This window comes from Crinia signifera, chromosome 4 (assembly GCF_055691185.1).
Source record: "Crinia signifera chromosome 4, ASM5569118v1, whole genome shotgun sequence".
NCBI lineage: Eukaryota > Metazoa > Chordata > Amphibia > Anura > Myobatrachidae > Crinia > Crinia signifera.
In genome coordinates, this window is record NC_139220.1 from 310,417,789 (window position 1) to 310,433,934 (window position 16,146).

Here is a 16,146-nt window from a genome sequence, read left to right on the forward strand (position 1 = left end):
GTATCTCTTGTTCCCGGGGGGCTAGCAACGCGGGGCCGGGCTCGTTGGAAAGCCCTGACCCTCAGCTACAAAATGGGCCTATTTGGAGAGTGGGCCTGGAGCTGTAGCCCTGGCCGTGATACTGGGACGCACATGTGCCTGAGACGCACGTGCGTCCCAGTCCCTATCGCCGGCGCTCGCCAGAGTAGAGGATCTGGTGGGCGCCGGCATTGAATGAGGGCTGCTACATCTGTAATGATTGCATAGTGCATTTGCACCCTCTCGCTCTCTCTCTCTCTGTGTATATACACTAAACCAACAATGGTTGCAATTCCCCCTAAATTGCAGGATGATTAACATTCTGCAACTCCTCGGGGAGTGATCCAATGGCTATGGCCAATGTGACAGAAAATGGGGGTATATTAGCCCCATTTTCTGTCTGTGAAGAGGCCTCTGCTGCAAGAAAACACCGGCCATCCTGAGTAAGGTATGGGTCACTCAGATGATTGACACCCACGCCAGTCATCCAGTGCTGCATCTTCAGACCCATCAGCGGATTAGAGGCGTATAGTTACATAAGGCGCCTCCTGTTGCATTTACAGATTATCACACAGCTGCTGCAGTTTAGGACTCAGCGGTCATGAATTAGCCATCTACCTATGAATCAGGCCGGTGTCTCAAGGCAAGCAAAACATCTCTAGGTTTTAGCAAAACATTAGTTGGATTTATGGTGGTCTCTAATTTGGGGGCGTATTCACCAAGTAGCAAATCATCTACTTCAGGCACATTTAAAGCCCACAAATACATCTAATCACTTATGCAAATGAAGTAATGATTCATATCTGTTAACTGCTGACCATGCTCTTTAATGTATCTGTGTATACTGTAGGTCTTCCGTGTCTAAATGGCGGCACTTATGATGGTATAAAGTGTCAGTGCCCAGAGGAGTTCATAGGACCTCGGTGTGAAATATCTCACAACAGGACAGGTGCGTATAAATCACTAACATCCCCAGGAATATATAATTGTAGTATTATTATTATTAGTTATGTATGAGTGCGGGAGATAACTGGAGCACAGGAGGAAGCCTCTATGCCCGCCATCCAACCATCTTTCCATCTATATATATATATATATGCCCGTTCATACAGTAGAACCTATGACCCATACCCCAGCAGGAGCGGCCCTTACACACAGGGATCCTTCTTGGGAATCATGGACTGCGCTTGGGCAGTGGTGGAGGAATCACAGTTTCAGATACAGAAATTTCAGCCTGACGCATTATACTCATGGTCCCCATTACTAATCTGTGTTCGTCTTTGACCTTGGTGTCCTTTCTGTGAACTGATGTTGCCGTTTTGGAGGTGACACTACACTCTGAGCTTAAAGTTGTGCATGAGTGTCACAATGATGTTCACACCCTAGCTGAAAGTGGGCAGCATCAGGGCAGTACCGCACCATCGGGGAAGGGAGTGGCGGTAATAATGGCAGACCAGGCCGTGTCATCACATCCAGCAATCAGTTTATTTAAAACTCAAAGTTGTCACAGAAAAAACATGGAATTTTGTGCTCTTCTCTCTCCAGCACATTATTCGTTTAGGTTATATCAATTTGCATCATTTCACCATCTCCTTTTCTCTCACAGCATAAACAATAATGGGACAGCAATACATTGCCAGGGTATCCTGGGACCAGTAGTGCCACAGCAGCCTACTAGGACTCTCCTTTTTGCTCTATGGGAGGTTTTTGTCCTTCCTGAACTCGCCTTAGGGTTAGGGACTCCCCTATTCGCTGGGGGCTCTCTGCAGTCTATCTAAACAGGATATTTCATGGGCTCATTGCTGGGGGCCTTTTGCCTCACGTGGTTACCTACCATTCAACCAGATAGTCCTCTCCCAAGACCCTCATCTCCTTCCACTGATCTCTGCCTACTGTTGCCCTCACACTGCAATCTCTTTTTCCATAATTCCAGGGACCTTGGAGCCTGTCCAGTGTCCACAACACCAGGACTGGCTTCTTTGTCCTGGACACTAGCCTGTGTCTTCCATCCTCACTCCTCAGTTCACACTAAACTACAGCATGTTCTTTGTCCTTTGTTCTAAAACTTTATGTCCACCCCGTGTATGTCCAAGAAACACAACCAACTGGTTAGGGCCATACTCTTTCCCACTCATAGATAAGGCTGCATGGCTTTTGAACAAAAAGTGTCCCTGTTAACCCCTGATGTGTCCGCAGCTCAGCTAAAGTCTGGGATGCCACACTTGCCTTCGGAGAGCTCCTGCAGAAACATTTCCTATCCGGAGACTCCTGCGCCAATCAGTTCAAGTTCAAAAACTGCTCCTTTGGTTCTAGCTTGATAAATACTCCCATCAGTTCCAGACTGACATTTGCTCCAATCAGCTCCAGCTTGTGTATATTCTCTTTGGTTCTAGTCCAAAATTATTCTTCATTTACAGTTTGATATCAGAACTCACAGTTTCAGGTCGACACCTGTATCCTAGCCCTAATCTTACTTCCTGTCCCTTGGGTAATTCCCTTAATTAGTTTCCTACTTCTTTGTCCCTTTGAGATACCCCAGCACTATTATGGAATGGCCCAGTCAGATGACTTATGCCTCCATGTCAGATGTTGGAATAAAGTTCACACTTCCCAGCGGGGGAACCCTGGTGAAAATTGTCAGTGTGTTAGACTGTGCCCTTGCTCTGGGTCTCTGTCAAATGCCTATTACTAGTCACAATTCTATAGTCCATGAGCATCAACTATAAATTCCAGCAAGTTTCCGACATCATTAACTGGATCCATTTTGGTTAAGATCCAAAGTCGGATCCACAAAAACCTCAGAGCAACAATAAGTTGTTACAGAAGATACAATACCATGTTAGGTACTGGCTGTTACACTAGGGGGCACTCTTCTAGTACATGTAACAGCAGTAGCAGGATCACAATTAGCACAGCCTGGAAATGTTCTACCACTGCGTGTTCTATGTGGGATATTGTCTATTTTACTTTTTTTTTGCACACAAATACCCATATTGATCACTATAGCTTCTGAAAATACTTAAATTAGTAGTAATAGAAAAAAAGCCTGGATAATAACATACAAAGATGTAAAGGTGCCCATACACGTTACAATTATTGTATACAATATTGTATACAATATCGCATCTCATCCGATCTCGGTTTTGCGATGACATCAGATGAGATGAGATCTAGTACAAAAAGTACGTGCTGCACATACTTTTTGTACTAGATCTCATCTCATCTGATGTCATCGCAAAACTGAGATCGGATGAGATGCGATATTGTATACAATATTGTATACAATAATTGTAACGTGTATGGGCACCTTAAAGTCCATATTTGTCTGATTTTACAAAGAGCAGCCATATTGTCGAGTGTCAATTAATTCAAACCTTATTTTCTTCAACAGCCCCAACTCCTACAAAATCGACAAGCAAACCAACTTCATCAGCCACGGCATCCAGCACTATAACTATGCCTAAAACAACAGAGACCATATCTCACACAATTACAGCACACATAGAACCTACAGACACCAGTACATCTGACACGACTCCTGGGCCTACCACTGGAAATACGATATCTAGCACGACTCCTGGGCCTACCACTGGAAACACGATATCTAGCACGACTCCTAGGCCTATCATTGGAACCACTGTATCTGGCACTACTCCTGAGCCTACCACCGAAACCACGATATCAAGCACAGGTAACCAATGTCCACTGAAATGACCCAATGCTGCGTCTTGGGTGACAATAACATTCAATAATTAAAAACACAATTCAATAATAATAGACAATAAAAATTAATATATAATGACAACAATAAATTAAAAAATATATGCTACTAGGTATACTGTGAATGCCTGAGAGGGAATTAGTAAAGTAGACCAGTCCATACGGTACTGTATCGGTCTCTGTTGGGTGATAAGATCCGTTCCTCTGGTGCCTTTTATCAATGTCCTGCAATGGATCCAATATTGTGATGGGTCCAATGTAACCACGGGTTGCTTTGTTTAGTCAATCCTTTTTTAGGTGGAACTTCACACATAGGATAGCACTCCCCAGCAGCTGTGTGAAGAGGATCCACTCAATTGGACTGCAAACCACCCCTACAGATCTAGGGGGGAGCAGTGACGAAGTTATTGCAATGAGTGTGGTAATAAGGCTGGTCCGGACTCAAGGTGATGCTTGTGGCAAAAGGTGCTGGATTGTAGAATTCCCTCTCATCCACCAACGCGTTTCGCCCATAAAGTGGCTTTTTCAAGTTGACACCCTAAAAAAGGATTGACTAAATAAAGCAACCCGTGGTTACATTGGACCCATCACAATATTGGATCCATTGCAGGACATTGATAAAAGGCACCATAGGAACGGATCTCATCACCCAACCAATACGGTACCATATGGACTGGTCTACTTTACTAATTCCCTTTTTAGGCATTTATACCTAGTAGCATATATTTTTACATTTATTGTTGGCACTATATATTAATTAATTTGTATTGTCTATTATTATTAAATTGGGTTTTTAATTATTGAATGTTATTGGCACCTAAATATTTATTAAATGTTAGAATTTAATCAGCGCGGTGTACACCTACTTTTTTAGTACATGTACGGGTGTGACCACCCTTTTTAGTACACTGCGGCTTAGCCAGACAACCCATTTTATTGCGCCTTACTTAACTTATCTCCACCTTGCACATTATCACACAGCTGCTGCATACTAGGGCTCAGAGGCCATGAATTAGCATTTATCTATAAATCTGGCCCTGAAACTACTACTGCAACATACTTGCAACTCTTCAATTTCACACCCATATCCAGAATCCTTAGTGGCAACATGACGCAGCATCTTGGTTGAATGGAACCGGCTGGGACACGCTTAAGTGCGTTATCTGAAAGGCTCCTGATACTCTTTCCAACATGCATGTACTTAACTTCAAATATCTTTGTTATTCAGTAACAATATTCTTTATGTAAAAAAAGGAATTTCAATATACCCAGAATTCAAATCCATAACCTGTTATATTCCAGCATGTACGACCTAAATATATTTAATCCTAAATATAAACCAGAGACTTCTAACTACTGTATATGATCTATATGAAGCTACATGTACTTTGAGCAGATCTTTGTAGTGTGCAGCCACATCCAATCCCTTGCGGCCACCCACTACATAGATCTACTCAGCTGCAAGGTACAAGATGCGCATAAAATAGAATTTTCTAACATTTTGTGCAAAGGCAGATAGCTGATGAATAGCATGTCTGACTGCAGTGCAATAGGTGATGGGATTGAGTTCCAGGTATGTCAGCATCTAATAAAGGACTGTGTGACTGAATAACAAAGAGCCACAAAGTCCACGAATGTGTAGGTATTAGTGAAGAGTAAGGAGACCGGGGTAGTGAGAAGATGATGGGCATACGCATTGCAGAATCCAAACCTTGTGAGAGTCTGGGAAACAGAACACCTCTAGGTTTTGGCAAATCATTAGTTGGAGTTATTGCTGTTTGTAATTTTTATTGCATATTTGCCAAGTAGCAAATGATCAATTTGATGCACATTTATAACCCAATCATACAATTAATTACTTATGCAAATGAAGCAATGACTCATATTTATTAGTTGCTGATCAAGATCTTTAATGTATCTGTGTATAGCTTACTGTCTAAATGGCGGCACTGATGATGGGATAAAATGTCAGTGCCCAGAGGACTTCATAGGATCTCGGTGTGAAATACCTACCAACAGAACAGGTGTGTATAAATCACTAACATCCGCTGGAATATTTCATTGTATTATTATTATTATTATTATTATTATTAGTTATGTATGAATGTGAGAGATACTGGAGAACTAGAGCAAGCCTAGGAAAGTACAGGGAACATGTAAACTCCACACAGATAGTGCAGTGATCATAAAAGTAGGCATGGCTGAAGCAATGTAACTAACCACTGTGCCACCAGGCTGCCATTACATGCCACACCTTGCTTTATTGTTCTGGTAATTGGAGGAATAGTGTCTTTGGAGCTGGGCACAGATGCAGCACTGGGCCGGCAGCATTACTTACATTCCTGTACATGTACATTATTTCCGGGTCTCCTGGTAGACTGGAATCAGTCCTCCTCCACTCTAGTAGTAATGTGTGGATCCCAGGTGCGGATCATGAGGTCAACAGTAATTATGTCAACAGTGATTTAGGTTAACCCCAAAAGTTTGACATGTACAAGGTTGACATAGCAAATGTTCAGCAAGGAAAAGGTCAAAATATGAAAATGTTCTCACGTCATTGTCAATACCTGAGCACATGGACCCCCAGTGAGTGTACCGCGTCGCCTCATTTGTTTTTGTAATTTCCCATTTTTTTTAACCCCTTCCCGACAATTGACGTACATTTACGTCATGGTCGGGAAGTACTTCCCGACACATGGCGTAAATGTACGTCATGGCTTGTAACTGTCACCGCGTCTATAGACGCGGTGACAGTTTCAACATGTCTGCTGTCCCTGACAGCAGACATGTCCGTGCATGCCCAGGGGAGGCTGCGATGCCGCCCCCCCGTCGGCGATCGCTGTGATTGGCTGTTCAGTGTGAACAGCCAATTACAGCGTTTTCTGTGTCACCGGCGAATAACGTTCGCCGGTGACACGCGATCGGAGGTGATTGGTGCTGTAAAGTACAGCACCAATCACCGCGGGGTGTAAGGGTGACACTGGTGTCACCCCACCTCACCCCGCCCGCCCCCAAAGGCCGTGATTGGTCCGTCGGACCGACGGACCAATCACAGCCATGGAGGGGGGTTTAAACTAACGGTGACTGCACTGCAGACGCCATTCCGGTCTGGAATTGCGTGCAGTGCGGTCACCGTGCCTAGCTGCCGCAGTATACTGACCTGAACCTTGCCAAATACTTACCTGATCCTTGCAAATATCTTGCCTGCTTCATCACTGCTTGTAGTGTGCTGGATGCTTCCTGGATCCTGTTACTTGTGACTTCCTGTGTTGTGAACTTGTGCTGCTGCAGTGTAATAGCGTTAGTTAGATAGAGAGAGATAGAGAGAGATAGTGTCAGAGAGTGCTATATTTTGTGCTGCTGCAGTGTGATATAGTTATAGATAGAGACATAGAGAGAGAGAGATAGAGAGAGATAGAGAGAGATAGAGAGATATAGAGAGAGATAGAGAGAGAGAGATAGAGAGAGATAGAGAGGCCTAGTGACAGAGAGTGCTATATTTTGTGCTGCTGCAGTGTGATAGTTATAGATAGAGAGATAGAGAGAGATAGAGAGAGATAGAGAGAGAGAGATAGAGATAGTGACAGATTGTGCTATATATTTTTTATATAACTGACTGCTGCCCCCCCCTTTTGTGCTGATCAGTATAAATTAACTGATCAGCAACTTTTTGGGGGCGCAGGTTTTTTTTTATATATATATATACCTGTCACTGCTGCTGCTGCAGTGTCATAGAGTGTTAGATAGTGAGAGATAGAGAGATAGAGAGAGATAGTGACAGAGAGTAATAGAGAGTGCTAAATTTTGTGTCTGCTGCCCCCGCCTTTTGTGCTGATCACTATATCTGAGGTGATCAGCAACTTTTTGGGGGTGCAGAGTTTTTTTTTTTTATATATACCTGCCAGTTGCACTGTCAGTTGCACCAAAGGTTGTGCACCTGCTGCCCCTCACTGGTAATCAGTGTCGCATCACTAATCACCTTTTTTTTTTTTTGTGTGTGCTGTGGGGTCTTTTTTTAATTTTTTTTTTACACACACTGTGATTTTGTGGGTGTCCTGTGGCCGCTGTGCTCTGATCAGTGACGTACATCACTGATCATCTTTTTCGGCACAGGGTTGATCTATTTATTTTTTTTTTTGATCAAATTCCTGTTGCCTTTGAGCGCTGTTCAGTGACGGACGTTACTGACCAACATCTGTGCTCAATTTTTGGCGCAGGACCTTTTTTTTTTTTTTTTTTAACCCCTTCAATTTTTTTTTTTAACCCCTTCAATTTGTTTTTTTAACCCCTTCAATTTTTTTTTTTTTTTAACCCCTTCAATTTTTTTTTTTGTATAAATTATTTTTTTTTTTCTGCACTACATACACACTACACACTACATACCCCCCGGGTTGAAATAAAGTTTGTACCCCCCCCTACACTATACACGTGTTGAAACATTTCACTACCAGTAACACAAAAATAAAAATGGCATCCCAAATGTCATCCCAAATGTCATCCCAGTCATCCAGAAGAATGTATTCAGCGGAGGAGGCATATGCCATGCTTGCTTCTGACTCTGACACAGCCAGTGATGCAAGCAGGGAATTTGAAGGATTCGCCTTAAGCTCCTCTTCCTCCTCTGGTGATGAGGGACCCCCTCAAAGACGTCCCCGTAGAGCATCTGAGACCCCCCCCCCAATAATTGATCTCGTATGGACCCCACCACCAGACAATTTTGAGCCCCAGGTTCCTGAGTTTTTGGCCATGCCAGGAATCCAATTTGATTCCACAGGTCTCAGAGAAATTGACTTTTTCAAATTATTTTTCTCTGATGATTTTATAAATTTAATGGTGGACCAAACTAATTTATATGCCCAGCAGTTTATTGCTCAAAACCCCACGTCATCATTTGCTAGGTGGACCCCTGTAGATGCAGTAGAGATGATGACGTTTTGGGGTCTGGTGTTTCATATGGGCATAGTAAAAAAGCCAGCAATTAGGCAATATTGGAGTACAGATGTTCTGTACAGCACCCCATTTTACCGTATGGCCATGCCCCGGGCTCGATTTGAGACGATCCTTAAATTTTTGCATTACAACGATAATGCACAGTGCCCACCCAGAGATGATCCCACCTTTGACCGGCTATTCAAAGTCAGGCCGGTCATTGATCATTTCAGTGCCAAATTTGAAGACATGTACATCCCAGATAAATTCATTTGCATAGACGAGTCCCTTATACATTTTAAAGGAAGGGTTAAATTCCGCCAGTACCTTCCCAGTAAGAGGGCAAGGTATGGCATAAAAATGTATAAGCTGTGTGAAAGCACCTCAGGGTACACTCACAGGTTTAGGGTATATGAAGGGAAGGATTCAAGAATTGAACCGCCAGAATGCCCCCCCTCCCTCGTAGGTGTTAGTGGAAAAATTGTCTGGGATTTAGTGCACCCCTTCCTGGATAAAGGTTATCACCTCTATGTGGATAACTTTTACACTAGCATCCCCCTGTTTAAGGTCCTTGGTTCAAGAGGTACAGCAGCTTGCGGTACTGTGCGCAAGAACCAAAGAGGCCTCCCAAAAACGCACATTGCCCAAGTAATGAGAAGGGGTGAAAGCAGGGGAATATGCACCGAAAATATGTTGTTGGTCAAATATAAGGACAAGAGGGATGTCCTTATACTGACAACAATTCACGGAGACAGTACCACCTCCGTCCCTGTACGAGGTACCAGTACCCACACCTCAAAACCTAATTGTATCCTGGATTACAATAGGTACATGGGCGGAGTGGATCTTTCAGATCAGGTACTGAAGCCGTACAGTGCCCTGCGGAAAACAAAAATCTGGTACAAGAAGCTGGCCGTGTATATCATCCAGATGGCACTGTATAACGCTTACGTGCTATTCCGTTCTACCGGCCAGAGGGGGACATTTATGCACTTTCAAGAGGAAGTCATAAAGGGCCTAATATTTGGGAACCAGCAGGCAGAGGGCCCCAGTACTTCTAGTACTGGCCCCCGTATTGTACCAGGGCAGCATTTTCCTGATGAAATCCCCTCCACTGGAAAAAAGGGCAGGACACAAAAAAGGTGCAAAGTTTGCTATAAAAAGGGAATAAGAAAGCAAACTATTTTCCAGTGTGACACTTGCCCCGACAAACCCGGCCTATGTATAAAGGAGTGTTTTAAAATATACCACACATCTATGGATTATTAGGTTCATAATTTCACCGTGCTTCGGGGGTCTTGCTAATGCCACATAGCACCCACCATTCATTCCACCAGAATCTGAGCCGCAAAATCCAAAAATCACTCCTGCCATGCACCCAACTGGTATTTTTTGGTCACATGTGAGGCATTGCCGTACTCGGGAGAAATTGGGGCACAGATTTTGGGGTGCTTTTTCTCCTTCATACCTTCTGAAAATGAAAAATTTTGAGCCAGAACTGCATTTTTGTGTAAAAAAATGTAATTTTTCATTTTCACTGCCCACTTGTATCAAAATTGGTGAAACCCCTGGGGGTTTGAAATGTACACTATACCCCTAGATGAATTCCCTGAGGGGTGTAGTTTGCAAAATGGGGTCACTTGTGGGGGGGTTCCACTGTATTGGTGCTTTGGGGGTCTTGCTAATGCGACATAGCACCCACCATCATTCCACCAGAATTTGTGCTGCAAAATCCAAATATCACTCCTTCCCTTCTGAGTCCTGCCACTTTTTGGTCACACATGAGGCATTGCCGTACTCGGGAGAAATTGGGGCACAGATTTTGGGGTGCTTTGTCTCCTTCATTCCTTCTGAAAATGAAAATTTTTGAGCCAGAACTGCATTTTTGTGTAAAAAAATGTAATTTTTCATTTTCACTGCCCACTTGTATCAAAATTGGTGAAACCCCTGGGGGTTTGAAATGTACACTATACCCCTAGATGAATTCCCTGAGGGGTGTAGTTTGCAAAATGGGGTGACTTGTGGGGGGGTTCCACTGTATTGGTGCAACATAGCACCCACCATTCATTCCACCAAAATCTGTGCTGCAAAATCCAAAAATCACTCCTTCCCTTCTGAGTCCTGCCATGCACCCAACTGGTATTTTTTGGTCACATGTGAGGCATTGCCGTACTCGGGAGAAATTGGGGCACAGATTTTGGGGTGCTTTTTCTCCTTCATACCTTCTGAAAATGAAAAATTTTGAGCCAGAACTGCATTTTTGTGTAAAAAAATTTAATTTTTCATTTTCACTGCCCACTTGTATCAAAATTGGTGAAACCCCTGGGGGTTTGAAATGTACACTATACCCCTAGATGAATTCCCTGAGGGGTGTACTTTGCAAAATGGGGTGACTTGTGGGGGGGTTCCACTGTATTGGTGCAACATAGCACCCACCATTCATTCCACCAAAATCTGTGCTGCAAAATCCAAAAATCACTCCTTCCCTTCTGAGTCCTGCCATGCACCCAACTGGTATTTTTTGGTCACATGTGAGGTATTGCCGTACTCGGGAGAAATTGGGGCACAGATTTTGGGGTGCTTTTTCTCCTTCATACCTTCTGAAAATGAAAAATTTTGAGCCAGAACTGCATTTTTGTGTAAAAAAATGTAATTTTTCATTTTCACTGCCCACTTGTATCAAAATTGGTGAAACCCCTGGGGGTTTGAAATGTACACTATACCCCTAGATGAATTCCCTGAGGGGTGTAATTTGCAAAATGGGGTCACTTGTGGGGGGGTTCCACTGTATTGGTGCTTGGGGGGTCTTACTAATGCGACATAGCACCCACCAAAATTCCACCAGAATCTGAGCTGCAAAATCCAGAAATCACTCCTTCCCTTCTGAGTCCTGCCATGCACCCAACTGGTATTTTTTGGTCACATGTGAGGTATTGCCGTACTCGGGAGAAATTGGGGCACAGATTTTGGGGTGCTTTTTCTCCTTCATACCTTCTGAAAATGAAAAATTTTGAGCCAGAACTGCATTTTTGTGTAAAAAAATGTAATTTTTCATTTTCACTGCCCAGTTGTATCAAAATTGGTGAAACCCCTGGGGGTTTGAAATGTACACTATACCCCTAGATGAATTCCCTGAGGGGTGTAGTTTGCAAAATGGGGTCACTTGTGGGGGGGTTCCACTGTATTGGTGCTTGGGGGGTCTTGCTAATGCGACATAGCACCCACCAAAATTCCACCAGAATCTGAGCTGCAAAATCCAAAAATCACTCCTTCCCTTCTGAGTCCTGCCATGCACCCAAATGGTATTTTTTGGTCACATGTGAGGCATTGCCGTACTCAGGAGAAATTGGGGCACAGATTTTGGGGTGCTTTTTCTCCTTCATACCTTCTGAAAATGAAAAATTTTGAGCCAGAACTGCATTTTTGTGTAAAAAATGTAATTTTTCATTTTCACTGCCCACTTGTATCAAAATTGGTGAAACCCCTGGGGGTTTGAAATGTACACTATACCCCTAGATGAATTCCCTGAGGGGTGTAGTTTGCAAAATGGGGTCACTTGTGGGGGGGTTCCACTGTATTGGTGCTTGGGGGGTCTTGCTAATGCGACATAGCACCCACCAAAATTCCACCAGAATCTGAGCTGCAAAATCCAAAAATCACTCCTTCCCTTCTGAGTCCTGCCATGCATCCAACTGGTATTTTTTGGTCACATGTGAGGCATTGCCGTACTCGGGAGAAATTGGGGCACATATTTTGGGGTGCTTTTTCTCCTTCATACCTTCTGAAAATGAAAAATTTTGAGCCAGAACTGCATTTTTGTGTAAAAAAATGTAATTTTTCATTTTCACTGCCCACTTGTATCAAAATTGGTGAAACCCCTGGGGGTTTGAAATGTACACTATACCCCTAGATGAATTCCCTGAGGGGTGTAGTTTGCAAAATGGGGTCACTTGTGGGGGGGTTCCACTGTATTGGTGCTTGGGGGGTCTTGCTAATGCGACATAGCACCCACCAAAATTCCACCAGAATCTGAGCTGCAAAATCCAAAAATCACTCCTTCCCTTCTGAGTCCTGCCATGCACCCAACTGGTATTTTTTGGTCACATGTGAGGCATTGCCGTACTCGGGAGAAATTGGGGCACATATTTTGGGGTGCTTTTTCTCCTTCATACCTTCTGAAAATGAAAAATTTTGAGCCAGAACTGCATTTTTGTGTAAAAAAATGTAATTTTTCATTTTCACTGCCCACTTGTATCAAAATTGGTGAAACCCCTGGGGGTTTGAAATGTACACTATACCCCTAGATGAATTCCCTGAGGGGTGTACTTTGCAAAATGGGGTGCCTTGTGGGGGGGTTCCACTGTATTGGTGCAACATAGCACCCACCATTCATTCCACCAAAATCTGTGCTGCAAAATCCAAAAATCACTCCTTCCCTTCTGAGTCCTGCCATGCACCCAACTGGTATTTTTTGGTCACATGTGAGGCATTGCCGTACTCGGGAGAAATTGGGGCACAGATTTTGGGGTGCTTTTTCTCCTTCATACCTTCTGAAAATGAAAAATTTTGAGCCAGAACTGCATTTTTGTGTAAAAAAATGTAATTTTTCATTTTCACTGCCCAGTTGTATCAAAATTGGTGAAACCCCTGGGGGTTTGAAATGTACACTATACCACTAGATGAATTCCCTGAGGGGTGTAGTTTGCAAAATGGGGTCACTTGTGGGGGGGTTCCACTGTATTGGTGCTTGGGGGGTCTTGCTAATGCGACATAGCACCCACCAAAATTCCACCAGAATCTGAGCTGCAAAATCCAGAAATCACTCCTTCCCTTCTGAGTCCTGCCATGCACCCAACTGGTATTTTTTGGTCACATGTGAGGCATTGCCGTACTCGGGAGAAATTGGGGCACAGATTTTGGGGTGCTTTTTCTCCTTCATACCTTCTGAAAATGAAAAATTTTGAGCCAGAACTGCATTTTTGTGTAAAAAAATGTAATTTTTCATTTTCACTGCCCAGTTGTATCAAAATTGGTGAAACCCCTGGGGGTTTGAAATGTACACTATACCCCTAGATGAATTCCCTGAAGGGTGTACTTTGCAAAATGGGGTGACTTGTGGGGGGGTTCCACTGTATTGGTGCAACATAGCACCCACCATTCATTCCACCAAAATCTGTGCTGCAAAATCCAAAAATCACTCCTTCCCTTCTGAGTCCTGCCATGCACCCAACTGGTATTTTTTGGTCACATGTGAGGCATTGCCGTACTCGGGAGAAATTGGGGCACAGATTTTGGGGTGCTTTTTCTCCTTCATACCTTCTGAAAATGAAAAATTTTGAGCCAGAACTGCATTTTTGTGTAAAAAAATGTAATTTTTCATTTTCACTGCCCAGTTGTATCAAAATTGGTGAAACCCCTGGGGGTTTGAAATGTACACTATACCCCTAGATGGATTCCCTGAGGGGTGTAGTTTGCAAAATGGGGTCACTTGTGGGGGGGTTCCACTGTATTGGTGCTTGGGGGGTCTTGCTAATGCGACATAGCACCCACCAAAATTCCACCAGAATCTGAGCTGCAAAATCTAAAAATCACTCCTTCCCTTCTGAGTCCTGCCATGCACCCAAATGGTATTTTTTGGTCACATGTGAGGCATTGCCGTACTCGGGAGAAATTGGGGCACAGATTTTGGGGTGCTTTTTCTCCTTCATACCTTCTGAAAATGAAAAATTTTGAGCCAGAACTGCATTTTTGTGTAAAAAAATGTAATTTTTCATTTTCACTGCCCAGTTGTATCAAAATTGGTGAAACCCCTGGGGGTTTGAAATGTACACTATACCACTAGATGAATTCCCTGAGGGGTGTAGTTTGCAAAATGGGGTCACTTGTGGGGGGGTTCCACTGTATTGGTGCTTGGGGGGTCTTGCTAATGCGACATAGCACCCACCAAAATTCCACCAGAATCTGAGCTGCAAAATCCAGAAATCACTCCTTCCCTTCTGAGTCCTGCCATGCACCCAACTGGTATTTTTTGGTCACATGTGAGGCATTGCCGTACTCGGGAGAAATTGGGGCACAGATTTTGGGGTGCTTTTTCTCCTTCATACCTTCTGAAAATGAAAAATTTTGAGCCAGAACTGCATTTTTGTGTAAAAAAATGTAATTTTTCATTTTCACTGCCCAGTTGTATCAAAATTGGTGAAACCCCTGGGGGTTTGAAATGTACACTATACCCCTAGATGAATTCCCTGAGGGGTGTAGTTTGCAAAATGGGGTGACTTGTGGGGGGGTTCCACTGTATTGGTGCAACATAGCACCCACCATTCATTCCACCAAAATCTGTGCTGCAAAATCCAAAAATCACTCCTTCCCTTCTGAGTCCTGCCATGCACCCAACTGGTATTTTTTGGTCACATGTGAGGCATTGCCGTACTCGGGAGAAATTGGGGCACAGATTTTGGGGTGCTTTTTCTCCTTCATACCTTCTGAAAATGAAAAATTTTGAGCCAGAACTGCATTTTTGTGTAAAAAAATGTAATTTTTCATTTTCACTGCCCAGTTGTATCAAAATTGGTGAAACCCCTGGGGGTTTGAAATGTACACTATACCCCTAGATGGATTCCCTGAGGGGTGTAGTTTGCAAAATGGGGTCACTTGTGGGGGGGTTCCACTGTATTGGTGCTTGGGGGGTCTTGCTAATGCGACATAGCACCCACCAAAATTCCACCAGAATCTGAGCTGCAAAATCTAAAAATCACTCCTTCCCTTCTGAGTCCTGCCATGCACCCAAATGGTATTTTTTGGTCACATGTGAGGCATTGCCGTACTCGGGAGAAATTGGGGCACAGATTTTGGGGTGCTTTTTCTCCTTCATACCTTCTGAAAATGAAAAATTTTGAGCCAGAACTGCATTTTTGTGTAAAAAAATGTAATTTTTCATTTTCACTGCCCAGTTGTATCAAAATTGGTGAAACCCCTGGGGGTTTGAAATGTACACTATACCCCTAGATGAATTCCCTGAGGGGTGTAGTTTGCAAAATGGGGTCACTTGTGGGGGGGTTCCTAACTTTTAGCATCTTATGGTGCCTAGAAACCTACATGGTGCCTAAAAAATAATCTCATAAAAAGGAGGCTCCAAAATCAAGTAGGTGCTCCTTCTATTATGAAGCCTGTGGTTTGGTCAACGTGCACACTAGGGCCACATATAGGATATTTATGAAAACAAAAGAATTGGGGGAATCAATTTTTAGTCACATTTCTCTAGTAAAATGTACTGTGTTCCTTAGAAAAATGTATTAAAATTGCAAATCTGCAAAAAAAATGAAATTTTGAAATTTCACCTACACTTTGTTTTAATTCCTGTGAAACACCTAAAGGGTTAACAAACTTCCAAAATGCTGTTTTGAATACTGTGAGGGGTGCAGTTTTTGAAATGGTATCATTTATGGGGGTGTCTCACATACAAGTCCCTCAAAGTCACAT

General features: G+C 43.3%; 1 protein-coding gene across 1 annotated transcript in view; it reads left to right on the plus strand.

Moving 5' to 3' along the window:
* LOC146073336 (uncharacterized) overlaps window positions 1-16,146 on the plus strand; it is a 56,660-nt gene that overhangs the window by 9,871 nt on the left and 30,643 nt on the right. Inside the window, exons 2-4 of the mRNA XM_083180512.1 lie at window positions 869-967; window positions 3,410-3,709; window positions 5,667-5,762. Coding sequence (XP_083036638.1) covers window positions 869-967; window positions 3,410-3,709; window positions 5,667-5,762 — 495 coding nt within the window. The remainder of the gene's footprint in view (window positions 1-868; window positions 968-3,409; window positions 3,710-5,666; window positions 5,763-16,146) is intronic.